The sequence below is a fragment of the Pan paniscus genome, chromosome 18 (genome assembly GCF_029289425.2).
Source record: "Pan paniscus chromosome 18, NHGRI_mPanPan1-v2.0_pri, whole genome shotgun sequence".
NCBI lineage: Eukaryota > Metazoa > Chordata > Mammalia > Primates > Hominidae > Pan > Pan paniscus.
In genome coordinates, this window is record NC_073267.2 from 23,168,635 (window position 1) to 23,185,670 (window position 17,036).

The following is a 17,036-nucleotide window of genomic DNA, read 5'->3' on the forward strand; positions in this document are numbered from 1 at the left end:
GGGGTCAGCATGTAACAATCACCACTCCCAGGCTTGCCTCCCCAGATACAGTGCCGTTTGCCCCCAGCTGCCCCTGCCCGCCCCGCTCCAGTGTGTAGACACTGTCAGAACTGGCGGCTTGGGGGGGGGTGTGGTCCAGTCTATGTTAGCGTAGGTGATAGTCATCCATTCCCTGTGTCTCTCAGCCAGCCACCCTTCTCTCTCCCAGTCACCCCACAAATCTAATCAGAGTGCAGGGGAGCTGTTGAGGCAGAGTGGGGGCTGCAGGGGGCTGAGAGCTTCTGGAAGGATGGGCGGCCTCCAACCAGCCATTAGCAGCCACCACTGTGAAGTGCCGCCTATGCAGACAGCGTGTGTCTGTGGGAGCCCCTCCCAGCCCGAGTCCTCATTGTATCCTCGGAGCTGGGCAGGGCATCTCCCGCCCCAGGGAGCGCTGTGGTCTAGGTGGGGTGGGGTGGTCCCATGGTCCCCTTGGAAGAGATGGGCCTGGAGCTCCTTTATGGAGGAGAAAAGGAGGGAGGTGCAGAGCTGAAGGGACTGCCTGAGGCCACACTGTTGGGAAGAATCAAGGCCAGGAGCCTAGGTCTGTCCCAGGCTCCAGCTCCCAGGCCTGCCAGGTGAGTTCCCGGGACAGTCCTGGGAGCAGTCCGTGGCCGCCCCTGGAATGCGCTGCTTCTTCTCCCTCAGATGTGGAAGTTCACGCAGAGCCGCTGGGTGGTTAGGAAAGAGGTGGCAACCGTGACCAAAGTAAGTGGCGTTTTTGTGGTCTGAGGCCCAGGCTGCTGCTGGAGGGGAGGGGGCTGGCTGTGCCTCACGCTGGGACCCCACCCCTCCAGCTCTGCGCCGAGGATGTGAAGGACTTCCTGGAGCACATGGCCGTGGTGAGGATCAACAAAGGCTGGGAGTTCATTCTGCCTTATGATGGGGAGTTCATCAAGAAGCACCCGGATGTGGTCCAGCGGCAGCACATGCTGTGGACGGGTATCCAGGCCAAGTAAGCACCTTGGGCCAGGGAGGGGCAGCCCGGTGATCCCAGCAACCCTGCATCCCGGGGAGCACTGTCAGGGTGGATCCGAGCAATCTCTAGAAACCCCACATCTGGGGAGAGCGCAGTTGGGCTGGATCTGGGTGTGAAGGGCAGGTGGGGGTCCGCAGGCCCCACGCTCCTCACCCACACTGATAGGCATTGCTGGCTGATCCCACCATCCTTTCAGCACAGGACACACAGCCAGTACCTGCTCATCAGGGTGGCCGTGCTCTGAGGGCTCAGGAAAGAGGGATGTGATGGAGAGAGGGAGCACTCAGGAGCAAGAGCTGGGGCCTGGGGACCAGAGGGGTGTTGGCAGGAGACTGATGGGGTCTGGGTGGTCCTGGGGCTGTGCACTCTGCCAGAAGAGGGACTCAGTAGGGCTGGCTGAGCTCCAAGCCCGCGCTGTCAGTAACCAGCATGTCCTGGGGCCTAAGGGGTGGTTGTTTCTCTTGTGAAGCAGATGGTAGGGGACGTGGTTTAAAGTTAATGGGGTTACTCTTCTTTTCAGACTGGAAAAAGTCTATAATCTTGTAAAGGAAACCATGCCAAAGAAGCCGGATGCACAATCAGGTGTGTGAGGGGCTTTGGGCTGGGAAGCCCCGGCTCCTACACTGTGGCTCCGGAAGGGCTGCTGTGCTAGAGCTTGTCAGGCCCGGACCTGGAGAGGGTGGAGGGCTCTCACCGTTCACCCTTCACCCTCCTTCCTTTCCTGCCACCCACAGACCGCAGCTGGTCGCTTGCCCAGCAGCAGAGCCTCAGGGACGGAGGCTTGCGGATTCCAGGGCTGAGTCTGGGTTCCAGGTCTCTGAGGCTCACTCACCCTCTTGGGTCAACAAGCGGGCCGGGAAGAGCTGCTGGGGGGAGGAACTCAGCAGCACCCTTCCCCGCATGACTCTCGGCACGCTGGGACGGTTCTCACTCTTCCACTGATGGGGTGGCTGATTTTCGAGAAAGGCTGGGGATGAGACCAGGACGGGGCCACTTGCTTCAGCCCCGCGGTCCCCTGCTGGGCTTTTGGCTTCAGATCCCTGTGCCCTCCTGAGCAGTGCTGCCTCCCTCCCCGCAGGGCCTGCCGGGCTGGTCTCTGGGGACCAGCGGATCCAAGTAGCCAAAACCAAGGCTCAGCAGAACCACGCGTTGCTGGAGCGGGAGCTGCAGCGGCGGAAGGAGCAGCTGCGGGTGCCTGCGGTCCCGCCCGGTGTGCGGATCAAGGAGGAGCCCGTGAGCGAGGAGGACGAGGAGCAGGAGGCGGAGGAGGAGCCCATGGACACTTCCCCCAGCGGCCTCCACAGCAAGCTGGCCAACGGGCTGCCTCTCGGGCGGGCTGCGGGCACAGACAGCTTCAACGGGCACCCGCCCCAGGGCTGCGCCAGCACCCTTGTGGCTCGGGAACTGAAGGCCTTCGTGGAGGCCACCTTTCAGAGACAGTTTGTGCTCACGCTGAGCGAACTCAAGCGCCTCTTCAATCTGCACTTGGCCAGCCTGCCCCCCGGCCACACACTCTTCAGCGGCATCTCGGACCGCATGCTACAGGACACGGTGCTGGCCGCCGGTTGCAAGCAGATACTGGTGCCTGTAAGTAGCGCCCTGCCTGCCAGGGGCATGGGGGGTGGGGGGTGGGGAGAACCAGCTGTTGGGAGGCCACGTGGGGACACGGGAGGCCATGCTTGGTGAGCATCTGCTCTCACGTGGGCCTAGGTGTGACATGGGCAAGTCAGCCTCTCTGAGGCTCTATTCTCATGAAATGGGATCATGTTGGGTTTTATGTCACAGGACTGTGGTAGGGGCTAAATACGGTGTCTGAAGGCCCGGCCTATTGCCTGGCCTGCAGCAGGGCCTAGTGAAACAGGGCCCCTGCCTGGTTTCTCACCCTGTCCCCCACCAAGAACACCTGTTTCCTACTAGCTTTGCCATTGTTTGGAATGATTTAACTTCTAAGATCGTTTGATCTTCTTTGCAATCTGCAGATGAAGAAACTGAGGCTCCAAGGAATGAAATGTACGTTTAAAGGTCACTACCTAGGAGGTAGTAGAGCTGGAATTTGGACCTCAGTATAGTGGCCTGGAGTTTTGAATCCTTTCTGCTCAGCTAAGATGAGCTGCTTCCCCACAGCTGCGCCACGCCCCAGCTTGGGCCTGGGTCCTGGCGGCCTCCCTGTGCATCAGAAGCAAGCTGACCAGCTCAGCGCTGTGCTCTCAGCACTTCCAGTGCCAGGCCTTGAGTGTGGTATTGCAAGCCTCCTGCCCCTTCCCCCTGGGCTGCTTTTCTGTCACTGGGAGGGGCCCTGACGGGGGAGCAGAGTGCTTGCTGGGGACTGTTTCCCTGCGCTGAGGATAGAGAGTGCCAGGTGCTGCCTGAGGCACGCCTTTCCCGTGCTCCTTTTCCACAAGGCTCTGCCCAGACCTGGCAGCAAAATGGGGTGAGGTGGGGCTGTGGTGGTCTCTAAGAAAGCATTGATGTTTTCATTGCCAAGGTCAGGAGCGCCTGCAGCCTTGGGTGATGATCTGAGGCCAAGGCCCATCCTTGTGTATGAGGAATAGAAACTAGGACAGGAGGCCTTGTGGAGCCTAGGCTGTCTCAGGGGATCGGCCCTGCTGGCAGGCGGCCCCCTGTGGGAGGTACTGGCAGAGTTCGGAGCTCCTGCCCACCCGGCACATGGGTCTGGGTCTCCACAAGCTCACCTTTCTTCATGAGCTGGGCCAGGCCGGGGAGGACACCTGCCTGACATTAGTGAGTTGTTTTGGGCCGCTGGAGTGGACAGAGGTGAGGGGTGGGACATGGCCACCCTCAGACACCCTCACCCCTCCTTCCGGACCCCCTCTGTCCATGTTGCTTTGGGGTGGGGCCAGCGTCTCCAGGAGACACCATGGCCCTAACTGTAATGCTCTCCTTGCCATCCTGACAAGGAGACTGTATTGTAGTCACACCAAGAGACCTCAGATCCCAGCCACCTCTGTGTTGTACATGAGGGAGCTGAGGTCCAGGGCAAGTGAATAGATCGAGAACTTGACTTGAACTCCTGGTTCTGCTGCTTATTAGCTGTGTGACCATGGACAGTGAGCAAACCTCTCTGAGCTTACTTTTCCCCATGTACTACCTCCCCAGTTTCTAATGCTCAAATGCAAATGTGTATTGGAGGCCTCACAGGGCTTTTACTGGTAGTAACCATTATTGCTACTTGTGTGATGGAACCAGGACTGGAAACTACCATCCCAGATGCCCCCTCCCCTGTCCCCTTCTCTCCAGGACCCAGGCCTGTGTCACACTTGTCCTGGTCTACCTTTGGACCAAGTGGCCTGGATTGCTTGGGAGTCAGGCAGTGCCTCTAACCCACACTGACACGGTACATGTGGGAAGCAGTTGAAAAGAACCCCCAGGGTACCCCAAGAGTTATGGGGAAGGGGGCGCCCCTCCATCAGGGTTGGCATCTTCAGGAGGGAGGACTCTGGGTGTTAAAGCACAGTTGAGTTGGTGCCAGGCTGATGGGAAACAGATGCAGCTTCCCCACTGTACGGAGGATATCTGCAGACTCGAAGCCGGGCATTTCACTGGGCCCATCACACTCCCCCTCTCTCTGGAGCCCTGTCAGGCCCTGGGGGGTGTGCCGGCCTCCTCCCCATGGTGAGATGAGAGGCGCAGGTTTGTGGCTGCCCAAGTCCCTCAGAGATGGTGAGTAGCAGAAGCTGGGATTGGAACCCATGTTCCTGCATCTGGGCTGGGGCAGACAGGGAGGGATGAGGCAAGCAAATGGATCCATGGGGTAGAGATGGACAAGCAACTCACACCTGGGCCTTGGTCAGTTTCCCCCACAGACTGCTGCTTCCCCGGATGAGCAGAAGGTGTTTGCCCTCTGGGAGTCTGGAGACATGAGTGATCAGGTGAGGTGAACTTTGCTGCCATCTTCCTGAAGAGCCAGGGGGGTTTCCTGCAGCGTTGGAGGCCTTGGGGGACATGTGCACCCAAAGTGCAGCCACACATTTCAGATTTTCTGGCACACTCGGTTTTAAATATCCTGCTCCAACTCTGTACGCTAACAAAATAAGCTGTATGTGCCAATAGTTTGAACCTAAACCAGTGGTTCCCAGATGCCAGTCTGTGAGCCAGCTCCATCAGAATCATCTTTTAAAAAATACAGGCTGGGCGTAGTGGCTCACGCCTGTAATCCCAGCACTTTGGGAGGCCAAGGTGGGTGGATCACCTGAGGTTGGGAGTTTGACACCAGCCTGACCAATATGGTGAAACCCCATCTCTACTAAAAATACCCATAGTCGTGGGAGGCTGAGACAGGAGAATTGCTTGAACCTGGGAGATAGAGGTTGCAGTGAACCGAGATTGCACCACTGCACTCCAGACTGGGCGACAGAGCAAGACTGTGTCTCAGAAAAAAAAAAAAACCATAGATTCAGTTCTGTTCAGTAGGTATGCGGTACTGTCCTGGGTATCTGAATTTCTGTAAAGCTTCCTGAGCAACTCTGATCCAGCCAGGCTTACAGAGCACTGGTGAAGCACATTTCTCAGGCGGCCTCTGGCAGCAGGAATCAAAAGGATTCCTTGTCAGATCTCAGGTCCTGGACTTTTAGGTTAAAGAAATTGGTCATTTGCCTCTAGTCATACTGTGATGGGGAGGGTCACAGGTGTCCAGTGCCCAGAAATGTGAGTGGAAGCAGCAGCGCCTTGGGTGTGTGTGGTGTAGTCATGGACCCTGCATCCCAGCTTTTCTTAGGCCGTGAACGTACCTAATTTGATGGTCGAAACGCCAGTCGGTCTGACCGTGTCTAGGCCCTGCTCCTAAGGTGTGGGGAGAAGGGAGTCAGCAGAAATCCCACTGAGCTCTCTGTCCCCAGCTGCCTCTTAGGGGAGCCAACTGGCAGGCTGAGGATCTAAGGGGCTGGGGCCTTTTCCTGAGCAAGCTTGAGTGCTTTTGTCCAGAATAGAGGGTATCTGAAATACTTTGATAACAAAAAGGCAAAAAAACAAAAGTCATAAATGCAGATTTTTAAACATCAAATCAGACTAGAAGTTTTAATAGGAAAGCTCTTGCACTGCCGGACCTGACTGCCACCCCTCAGAGGTGACCACTTTTATTACTACTTTTTAAATAGAAACAGGGTCGCACTATGTTGGCCAGGCTAGTCTTGAACTCCTGGCCTCAAGCAGTTCTCCTGCCTCAGCCTCCCAAAGTGCTAGGATCATAGGCATTTACATCACCAAAAGATACCACTAAAATAGCTGCCCCCATTAAAAAAAAAAAAATCAGCTTCTCATTAGCAATGGGCTTCCCATTGTGGTGGATGAGATTTAGCTCTCAACTATTTTAGGAGACTGTAGAGATAGATATGTTACGCCAATTTTTTTTTTTGAGATAGATAGATAGCGTCTTGCTCTTGCTCTGTCATCTAGGCCTGGAGTGCAGTGGTGCCATCTCAGCTCACGCCTCCTGCGTTCAAGCGATTCTTGTGCCTCAGCCACCCGGGTAGCTGGGATTACGGGCTTGTGCTGCCTCACCCAGCTAATTTTTGTATTTTTAGTAGAGATCGCGGTGGTAGGGGGCGGGGGGTGGTCCCACCATGTTGGCCAGGCTGGTCTCGAACTCCTGGCCTCAAGTGATCTGCCTGCCTTGGCCTTCCAAAATGCTGGGATTACAAGCGTGAGCCACCACACCAGGCCTTTACCTCTTTTTAATTGGCTATCATTGTTTATAGCATTGTCACAGAATGAACTGAAAATCTATCCATTGTAGAGCCAAACATCAGTAATATACTATGATTGCATTTCCTTGTTCACTGCTTCCTGTTTTCACTTGTGTAATTTTCTCAACACATGTGTACCAAGGGTGATACTTTGCTTAATTAAGCCTGGTTCCCGGGAAGCCTCTCCCTCTGCTTCTCCAGTGAGACTGGCTCTTCCCCATGTCTGTTGCTGAATTCTGGAATCTCTGCTTCTTCCTTGCTTTAGCTTCTGAAGAGACAGAGGAGTTGTCTGCATTCTCTCATGTCTTAAAATGGATTACAATACAGTATTACTGTTTGTCTGGGACTAGAATTTTAAGAGGCAAATGATACTTTATGTAGCAGTCTCAGCTGTTTACATGAACCATAGCAAAAAAAAGGAGAATCAAATCCATCTCCTCTTAATGTTTGCAGAAAGATGCAAACAAAACCAGCTAAGTATGGAACAATGTGTAAGTGAGGTTATCAAAGTTTCTATTTTTACGTGATCAAATGATTTGCCTCTCAAAATTCTAGTCCTAGACAAATAGTGATACATGAAGCATCCTTTTTTTTTTTTTTTTTTTGAGACAGAGTCTCCCTCTGTCAGCCAGGCTGGAGTGCAATGGCACGATCTTGGCTCACTGCAACCTCCGCCTCAGCCTCCTGAGTAGCTGGGATTATAGGCGTGTGCCACCACGCGTGGCTGATTTTTGTATTTTTAGTAGAGACGGAGTTTGACCATGTTGGACAGGCTGGTCTCGAACTCCTGACCTCAGGTAATCCGCCTGCCTCGGTCTCCCCAAGTGCTGGGATTGCAGGCGTGAGCCTCTGCGTCCGGCATGAAGCATCTTTAAGAGAGTTTCCATTGTTTAAGTTTTCAGAGTTGTTGAAATTCCATAACATTCTCCTTCTTGGTCTTTTAAATTTGGCCTGTATTCTTTCCTCTATGCCAAACTGCAGAATTTTTCATTATTCTGTATATCAGTCAGTACCATTTCAGCTGTGCCCTGGTGCGGGTCATTATTGTACTAGACAATTGAGTTCTTATAAAATCCTGTGAGTTGTTACTTTTTTTTGTTTTTTTCAGAATTCTTATGACAGATATTAGACATACTGAATCCAATCTTTTCCATTTTTATTTTGGGGTGTAACGTATTTTACGGCATCCTGTTTCATGGATGCAGTGGCATGTTTGTGCATTAAGACTTCACACCAATTTTGACACCCTCTTCTCATCTCCGTGCAGCTTAGATTGTCACTTCACCTGCTTGCTAAGTCCGATGCACGCCTGCATTTTACCATGCAGAAATATGTTCAAGCCACTCATCCTCTCATGTCTCTTCACCAGTTCTTTTGTTATGCTGGCATATACCTTTGTTTTTATTTATATTCAAGTTTCCAGACATAGCATTAATGCCTTTACTTTTGTGTTTTTATTTCTGTACACTGTCTTGCTGGGTCTCTAGAGATGACTTGGCTCATCTTTAACCAGAGGTGCTGCGTGAGGGTTTTTATCAGAGACTGCAACACAAAGTCAGGTGCATGGCTTGGGTGTCTTGTTTGGGGATGTTTCTCTTTTTAGATCACTGTTTCCCATAATAACGTGTTTTTGCTACTAAAGCATCGACAGGTTTTGCTTGAAATTTTTTCCAAAAATTACCGGGTACGCCGAAACATGATCCAGTCTCGGTTGACTCAAGAGTGTGGAGAAGATCTCAGTAAACAGGAGGTGGATAAAGTACTAAAGGTACATCCATTTTGTGCATAACAAACAATATCAAAGGCTCTGGAAGGGGCTGACAGTGTGTAGAAGGGACTCTAGTGTCTTTGTGTATATGAAATCAGGCTTCCTTGGGACCACTCCCCAGTCAGTCTTGTCTTGAGCAACTGTTAATGATTGATTGATTGGCATTGGTTGGGGAAGGGGGTATGTGCCAGAGGACTGACCCCTTCAAACAATATAGTCACAGTGGTGTCCAAGGGAAAGAATACAGCCATGGATGCTTTGTTTCTCTTTCTGGTTGGGCCAGGCCAGTAATGCCCCTTTCATCCCTCTTCTCTGCTTGTCACTAGAGACAGAAACTAAAAACCATGGCTTCAGGCTGCTAAAAGCCTAAAACAATAGAACAACAAAAAAATATGGTAGGTTGGATGAGCTTGGCAGTGGGTAGGCGTCTTCTAAAATGATTGATAGGGCCTAGTTGAGAATCCTCACTCTACTCTCCCTTGAATTTTGAACTATCTTCTGATTGTTGCCATAGCCACACACATGACTTTCAGTAGAATCCATTCTTAAATTTAGTTTAAAAAGGAATATGATCTGTTTACTATATGAAAGCACCTAATGTACAACCTATAATGCTTTTCTGAAGTGACTGTAGTACAAATACCAACCATATTTGCAGCAATACTGAGAGACAGAAAACTGATGACAATGTCTTGTTTTGATTAAACATCCAGAGCCATATAAGTAATACTGTTTTTTAAGCACCCTTGTTCTGGGTATGTCAGTATCTGTATTTCGTAGACCCCCCTTTTTTTTTTTTTGAGATGGAGTTTTGCTCTTGTTGCCCAGGCTAGAGTGCAATAGCACAATCTCGGCTCACCGCAACCTCTACCTCCCAGTTTCAAGCAATTCTCCTGCCTCAGCCTCCTAAGTAGCTGGGATTACAGGTGTGAGCCACCATGCCTGGCCCACCCTCACTTTTAAAATGCCCCTGAGGAATGGCCAGGCGCGGTGGCTCACACCTGTAATCCCAGCGCTTTGGGAGGCTGAGGTGGGTGGATCACCTGAGGTCAGGAGTTTGAGACCAGCCTGACCAACATGGAGAAACCCCATCTCTACTAAAAATACAAAATTAGCCAGGCGTAGTGGTACATGCCTGTAATCCCAGCTACTTGGGAGGCTGAGGCAGGAGAATCGCTTGAACCTGGGAGGCAGAGGCTGCAGTGAGCCAAGATCATGCCGTTGCACTCCAGCCTGGGTAACAAGAGCAAAACTCTGTTTCAAAAAAAAAAACAAAAAAAAAAACACTACCCCTGAGGAAAGGGTGGCTGGTAGTAGCCATGGTGGTATGGTTAGGCAGTTTTTGATTTCCCATTTATATTCTATTCACTAATCATAAATCGAGTGTTGACATTGTGGACAGAATGTAATTAGCTCCTTTTCCTGCAAAAATCTGTGCTTACCCTGTTTCTCTCTCATAGGACTGCTGTGTAAGCTATGGTGGCATGTGGTACCTTAAAGGGACAGTACAGTCTTGACAATAGTAGCAAACTACTAACCCAGCAAATCTAAGCCCAAGGAAGAAGGGCGGAACCAGAAGTAGGGCCTCAACTTGCTTCAGACGACACAGAGCAAGAGGAACTGACCATCTCATGACCTGTGGCATTGCACGGTGCAGTGGACAGAAGGGATTATCCTCAGCCAGTCGCAGGGTCAGCTTAAGTTAGATCACTCCCAGAAGAGACCAGCTGGGACCTTCTTTGCAGTACAATTTGAAATTCCTGATGTATTTTGCTTATTATTTGGTTTCATTCTCATAATAAAGAGAGTGTATACTGACATGGGCAGGATGATAAAAATCATGGTTTAATATTTTCTTTTGTAAACTTAATGCCAACAAGGTCTAAGTTATGTTTACAACATGAAGAAAACCTCAAAGTTCTTAATTTTTAAAATGCCTAGAAGACAATATTTAGTCTTGGATTATCTATCTGCTAAGACCTCCACCAATTTCATTAAACCAAATTGAATTATTCTATTCTTGGGATTCTGTGGCCACTTCACCTTTGACAACAACCTACTTTATGTAGCAGTCTCAACTGTTTACATGAACCATAGCAAAAAAATCAGAATCAAATCCATCTCCTTTTAATGTTTGCAGAAAGATGCAAACAAAACCAGGTAAGTATGGAACAATGTGTAAGTGAGGTTATCACACTTTGATGTAAAAATTTCTATTTTGTGTATTTTTAAAATAAATGCAAACACTAAACTAGCATCATGGTGCTATCTTCAAGTGGTTACAGGAAGGCGATCTTGTTGGGCTCAGCGTTACGTGTATCTAGAGGGAACGGAGCTAATGGAGGGAGACAGAGCGGCACTGTCCACTAGAAAGAGGCGAGTCACGTACATTAATTTTGAAAGTTTCTAGCAACCACATTAGTTTAAAAAGGTCACGTTAGCATATTATTTAGCTCAAAATATCTAAAACATCAACGTAAGGTAAAATATTATACCTTTTTTTTGTACCAAGTCTTCAAAATCTGGCATTTTACACTTTCCTCAACACTCAATTTGGACTAGCCACATCATAAGTGCTCCGATGCCACATGGGGCTGTTTGTGACAGTATTGGATAGCACAGCCCTAGAAATTGATGGAAAAAATAAGAGTAAGCTAGGTTGGATGACATGTGAATTTTGGTATCTAGATAAGGCTTTCGCCATCTTTTTTGTACAACACAGCCACTAATTGTCTGAAGGTTTAAATGACGGTCTATGCTATTTCCCCACTCCCCCCAAAATAAAACATCTAATATTTTAGCTATAGAATCACTAAGGCATTGATCAAGGATGTACTTTGCCAAATAAGTATTTGGTAACATCGCTTAACAAGTTGATCGTGTATTGATTCTGTTAACATATGTGAACCTGAAAAGTAAAGTTACCAAAAGCGATTTGGAATATGTCTCAGCTTTTCAATCCTACTTCCTTCTCACTTTGAAAGGGGAAATGCTCATGTGGGACGGCACAGAATGTTAGTCCCATCACCTTGCAGAACTTAATTGGCTCAGTGGAGAAGTCAGAGCCTTAAATACTTTACATTGATAAAAAGAACTGGTTAAAACACCAAACTCAAATAGCAAGAAAAAGAAACAAGGAATATAGGAGGGAACTATTGTTTTAAAAAAAATTGAGGGAACTTGGGATGTCAGAATAGGACTTTCCAGCACTCGTCCCCCTGCAGAAACATGAATTTAAACAACTGTCCACACGCAAAAATACCTTCACAAGAGTTAAGGAACCTCTAGAGATTACAGCACCTTGGTGTACCACAGAAATAAGATGTACTAAAGAGGATAGGAGGGACAATTTTACATTACCTAGCTTACCCGCTCCCCAGCCCCAGGCAGCACAGGGTGGAGAGAGAGAGAGAGAGAGAGAGACCCTCTACTTGGAGGAAGGAGAACATTGGACCCCAAAATCATGCCAGCCCCAGACTCCAGGCCTGCGCCAGGAACACAGGCTCTAAGCATACCCACTGCCAGGCCTGCACCCATGAGCTCACACTCTAGCAGGCACCCCCTCCCCACCCTGGTCCAGCCCCATCTGAGTAAACCCCAGCACTGGGCTGGCCCTCACAGACTAGGCTCCAATATCCCCTGCAGCCCCAGGTTCTAGGCCAGCCCTCATGGCCCCAGGATCCAAGCGAGCCCTCAGAGACTAATCTCCAGGCCAGTATCTATATACCCCTGGCTCCAGGCTGATCTATATGCCCCCATGCCAGCACCCACAATCCCAGGCTCCAGTACAATACCCCTGGACCCAAGGTCCATGTGTGCCTCAGCACCAGGCTCCAGTGGACCCAGGTTCCAGGCACATACCTCAGTAAGCCTCAATGCCAGGCATGCCCTGGCGGACTGAGGCTCCAGAACAGTCCCTATGGACCCAGAACCTAGGCCCACCCCTGCAGGTTTTTAGGCTTCAGGTCAGCTCCCTGGATGCAGGCTCCAGGCCTGCCCTTGTGGACTCAGGCTCTGGTTGTACCCCTGCAGACCCAATCAACTGGCCCACTCCACTGGACCTACGTTCCAGGATTAATCCTATGCATGCAAGCACCAGGCTCATCCATCTGCTGACCTAGGTACTAGGTCAGCCTGCTCAAGGACTCCAGCAACAAGCCTGCCCACAGAAGACCACACCAGACAACTTGCCCAGAATCTCTGAATGGGCTCACTGGTAAACGGCTGTTCCAGGCAAAGTCAGACTGCAAAGATTAGAATCAGTCCTTAACACTTCATCCAATGTACAGACATCAACATATGACCACAAGGATCAAGAACAATCAGGGAGACATGCTATCACCAAAGTAACAAAATAAAGCACCAGAAATCTACCCTAAAGAAATGGAGATTTATGAACTGCCTGACAACTCAAAATAGTTTTAGGGAAGTTCAGCAAACTTCAAGAAAATACACAGATATAACTCAACAAAATCAAGAAAACCAAATCAAGAAACCTAATAGATTGAAGTTATATATTTTTTACAAACCATTCTGAAGCTGAAAAATAATATGAATGAAATGAAAAATGGAATAGTGAGCATCAACAGAATTGATCAAGCAGAGAATCTATGAACTCAAAGACAGATTATTTGAAAATATAGCCAGAAGAACAAAAAGAATGAAAAGGAATGAAGAAAGCTTAAGGGATTTATAGGACAGCATCAAAAGAGCAAATATTTGAGTTATAGGAGTTCAGTAAGGAGAAGAAATAAATAAATCACAAAATAGTAGCAGAAAACCTTCCAGATCTGGAGAAAGATATAAATATCCAGGTACAAGAATATCAAAAGTCTCCCATCAGATTCAGTATGAACAAAACTATACCACGACATATTATAATGAAATTGTCAAAAATCAAAAGACAAAGGGGAAGATCCTAAAAGCAGCTAGAGAAAAGAAGCAGATCACATATAAGGGAGTTCCAATAAGGCTAGCACTTCTCAGCGAAACCTTACAGGCCAGGAGAGAGTAGGATGATATATTCAGAGTGCTAAAGGAGAACAAATTGCCAACCATGAATACTTTATCCAGCAAAACTTCAGAAATGGAGAAAAAGACATTCCCAGACAGACAAAAGCTGAAGCATTTCATCATCACCAGCTCTGTGTTTACAAAAAAATGTGAAAAGGAGTTCAAGCTGGTAGAAAAGGATGTTAATTAGTAACATGAAAACATATGAAAGTATAAACCTGGTAAAAGCATAATGTCAAACTCAAGAATACTCTAATACTGTAATGGTGGTATATATATTGCTTATCTTTAGTATAAAGGTTAAAAGACAAAACTATTAATAGCTAATTTGTTAAGGGATACACAATATAAAACTTGTAAATTGTGACCTCAAAAACAAAATGTGGGAGAGAGAATAAAGTATAGTTTTCAATGCAATCAAAGTTATCTGCTTAAAATAGTCTGCTATCACTGTGTTTTACATAAGCTTCATGATAACCACAAAGCAAAAACCTATAGCAGATATGCAAAAGATAAAAAGGAATCAAAGCATACCTCTAAAGAAAATAAATCACAAAGGAAGACAGTAAGAGAGAAACAAAGGATCTACAAAACAACCAGAAAACAACAAAATTGCAGTAGTAACTCCTTACCTACCAACAGGGATAGGTAAGGAGTTACTACTGTGAATGTAAATGGTTTAACTCTTCCATAATCCAAAAACAGAGTGGCTGGATTAAAAAAAAAAAAAGATCTAACTATATGCTGCCAAAAAGTGTCTCATTTAACCTGTAAGGGACACATAGAGACTGAAAGTGAAGGAATGGAAAATGGCATTTCATGCAAATAGAAACCAAAAGAGAACAAGAGAGCTATACTTACATTAGATAAAACAAACTTTAAGTCAAAACTGTAAAATGAGACAAGGTCACAGTATAATGATAAAGGGGTCACTTAACAACTGTAAATATTCACTCAATATCTGAGCACCTAAATATAGAAAGCAAATATGAATAGATCTGAATGGAGAGACAGACTGTAATACAATAATAGTAGGGGATTTCAATATCCCACTTTCAGTAATGGACAGATCAAGGCCAAAAAAAAAAAAATCAATAAGAAAGCATCAGATTTTACACATTAAACAAAATGGACCTACCATATACAGGAGATTCCATCCAACAGCAGAATACACATTCTTCTCGAGCATACATGGAATATTCTCCAGGACAGATCATATATTAGGGCGGTATCTTTTCTGACCACAATGGTATGAAACTAGAAATCAGTAACAGGAGGAATTTCAGAAAATTTACAAATATGTGGAAATTAAACATGCTCCTGAACAACAAATAGGCCAATGAAAAAAACTAAAAGGAAAAATTTTAAAAATATCTTGAGACAAAAATGGACACAAAATATGAAATACAACAAAAGCAGCTCTGAGACAGAAGTTTATAGCAATCCCCACCCACATCAGAAAGAAAAGACTTCAGATAAACAACCCAATGTTACACCTCAAGGCACCAGGAAAATAAAAAGAACTAGGCCCAGTTAATAAAAGGAAATAGGCCAGGTGAGGTGGCTCACGCCTGTAATCCCAGCACTTTGGGAGGCCAAGGTGGGCAGATCACCTGAGGTCAGGGGTTTGAGACTAGCCTGACCAACATGGAAAAACCCCATCTCTACTAAAAATGCAAAAAAATTAGCCATGTATGGTGACACGCTCCTATAGTCCCAGCTACTCGGGAGGCTGAGGCAGAAGAATCGCTTGAACCTGGGAGACGGAGGTTGCAGTGAGATGAGATTACGCTACTGCACTCCAGCCTGGGTAACAGAGCAAGACTCCATCTCAAAAATACATACATACATACATACATACATAAATGGAAATAATAAAGACCAGAGCAAGACTACGTCTCAAAAATAAATAAAAGAAAGGAAATAGTAAAGACCAGAGCTGAAAAAAATGAAAAGATCAACAAAATTCAGTTGGTTTCTTGAAAAGATAAAATTGACAAACTTCTAGCTAAGAAAAAATAGAGAAGACTCTCATAGAATTAGAAATGGAAAAAGAATCCCAGCACTTTGGGAGGCCAAGGCAGGTGGATCACCTGAGGTCAGGAGTTTGAGATCAGCCTGGTCAATATGGTGAACCCCATCTCTACTAAAAAATACAAAAATTTGCTGGGCATGGTGGCAGGCACCTGTAATCCCAGCTACTTGGGAGGCTGAGGTAGGAGAATCACTTGAGCCTGGGAAGGGAATGTTGTAGTGAGCTGAGATCCCACCACTGCACTCCAGCTTGGGCGATAAGAGTGAGACCTTGTAAGAAAGAAAGAAAGAAGGGAGAGGGAGAGGGGAAGACATTACAACTGATTCCATAGAAATACAAAGGATCAGGCCAGGCACGGTGGCTCATGCCTGTAATCCCAGCACTTTGGGAGGCCAAGGCGGGCAGATCACTTGAGGTCAGGAGTTTGAGACCACCCTGGTCAAAGTGGTGAAACCCTGTCTCTACTAAAAATACAAAAAATTAGCCAGGCATGCTAGCAGGTTCCTGTAATCCCAGCTACTTGGGAGGCTGAGGCAGGAGAATCACTTGAACCCAGGAGGCAGAAGTTGCAGTGAGCCAAGACCATGCCATTGCACTCTAGCCTAGGCAACATGAGCAAAACTCCATCTCGAAAAAAAAAATTAGCTGGGTGTGGTGGTACATGCCTGTAATCTCAGCTACTCGGGAGGCTTAGGTGGGAGAATTGCTGCAACCCGTGAGATGGAAGTTGCAGTGAGCCAAGATCACGCCACTACACACTCCAACCTGGGAGACAGAGCAAGACTCTCTGTCTCAAAAAAAAAAAAAAAAAGAGAAAAGAAAAGAAATACAAAGGATCCTAAGAGACTACCATAAAAAATTACCAGCAAACTGGATAACCTACAAGAAATGGATGAGTTCCTAGACACATACAGCCTACCAAGACTGAATCACAAAGACACCGAAAATCTGACCAATGAGTAAGAAGGTTGAATCAATAATTTTAAAAAGTCTGCCATCAAAGAAAAGCCCAGGACCTGGTGGCATCATTGCCGAATTCAACTAAACATTTATGGAAAACTACTACCTATCTTTCTGAAACTTCCAAAAATTTGATGAAGAGGAATACTTTCAAACTAATTTTACAAGGCCAGCACTACCCTGATATCAAATCCAGACAAGGACACTATAAGAAAAGAAACTTAGGCCGGGCGCAGTGGCTCATGCCTGTAATCCCAACACTGCGAGGCCAAGATGGGCAGATCACCTGAGGTCAGGAGTTTGAGAACATCCTGGCCAAAATGGTGAAACCCCGTCTCTACTAAAAATTACAAAAATTAACCGAGAGTGGTGGCGCATGCCTGTAATACCAGCTACTCAGGAAGCTGAGGCCGGAGAATTGCTAGAACCTGGGTGGCGGAGGTTGCAGTGAGCCAAGATCGCGCCACTGCACTCCAGCCTGGGCGACAGAGCGAGACTCCACCTAAAAATGAAAGAAAGAAAAGAAAGAAAGAAAGAAAG

The 17,036-nt window shown here is 47.4% G+C and overlaps 1 protein-coding gene across 4 annotated transcripts in view; it reads left to right on the plus strand.

Annotated features, from left to right (window-relative positions):
• Positions 1 to 10,745, plus strand: part of POLR3E (RNA polymerase III subunit E) — a 37,022-nt gene extending 26,277 nt beyond the window's left edge. For all 4 annotated transcript variants that reach the window (XM_003807816.3, XM_063598481.1, XM_055099918.1 and 1 more), the window contains 7 exons: positions 688 to 747; positions 837 to 994; positions 1,539 to 1,600; positions 2,097 to 2,605; positions 4,831 to 4,908; positions 8,363 to 8,488; positions 9,949 to 10,745. In XM_003807816.3, coding sequence (XP_003807864.1) covers positions 688 to 747; positions 837 to 994; positions 1,539 to 1,600; positions 2,097 to 2,605; positions 4,831 to 4,908; positions 8,363 to 8,488; positions 9,949 to 10,005 — 1,050 coding nt within the window. In that variant the 3' untranslated portion in view covers positions 10,006 to 10,745. The remainder of the gene's footprint in view (positions 1 to 687; positions 748 to 836; positions 995 to 1,538; positions 1,601 to 2,096; positions 2,606 to 4,830; positions 4,909 to 8,362; positions 8,489 to 9,948) is intronic.
• The last annotated feature ends 6,291 nt before the right edge of the window (positions 10,746 to 17,036 follow it).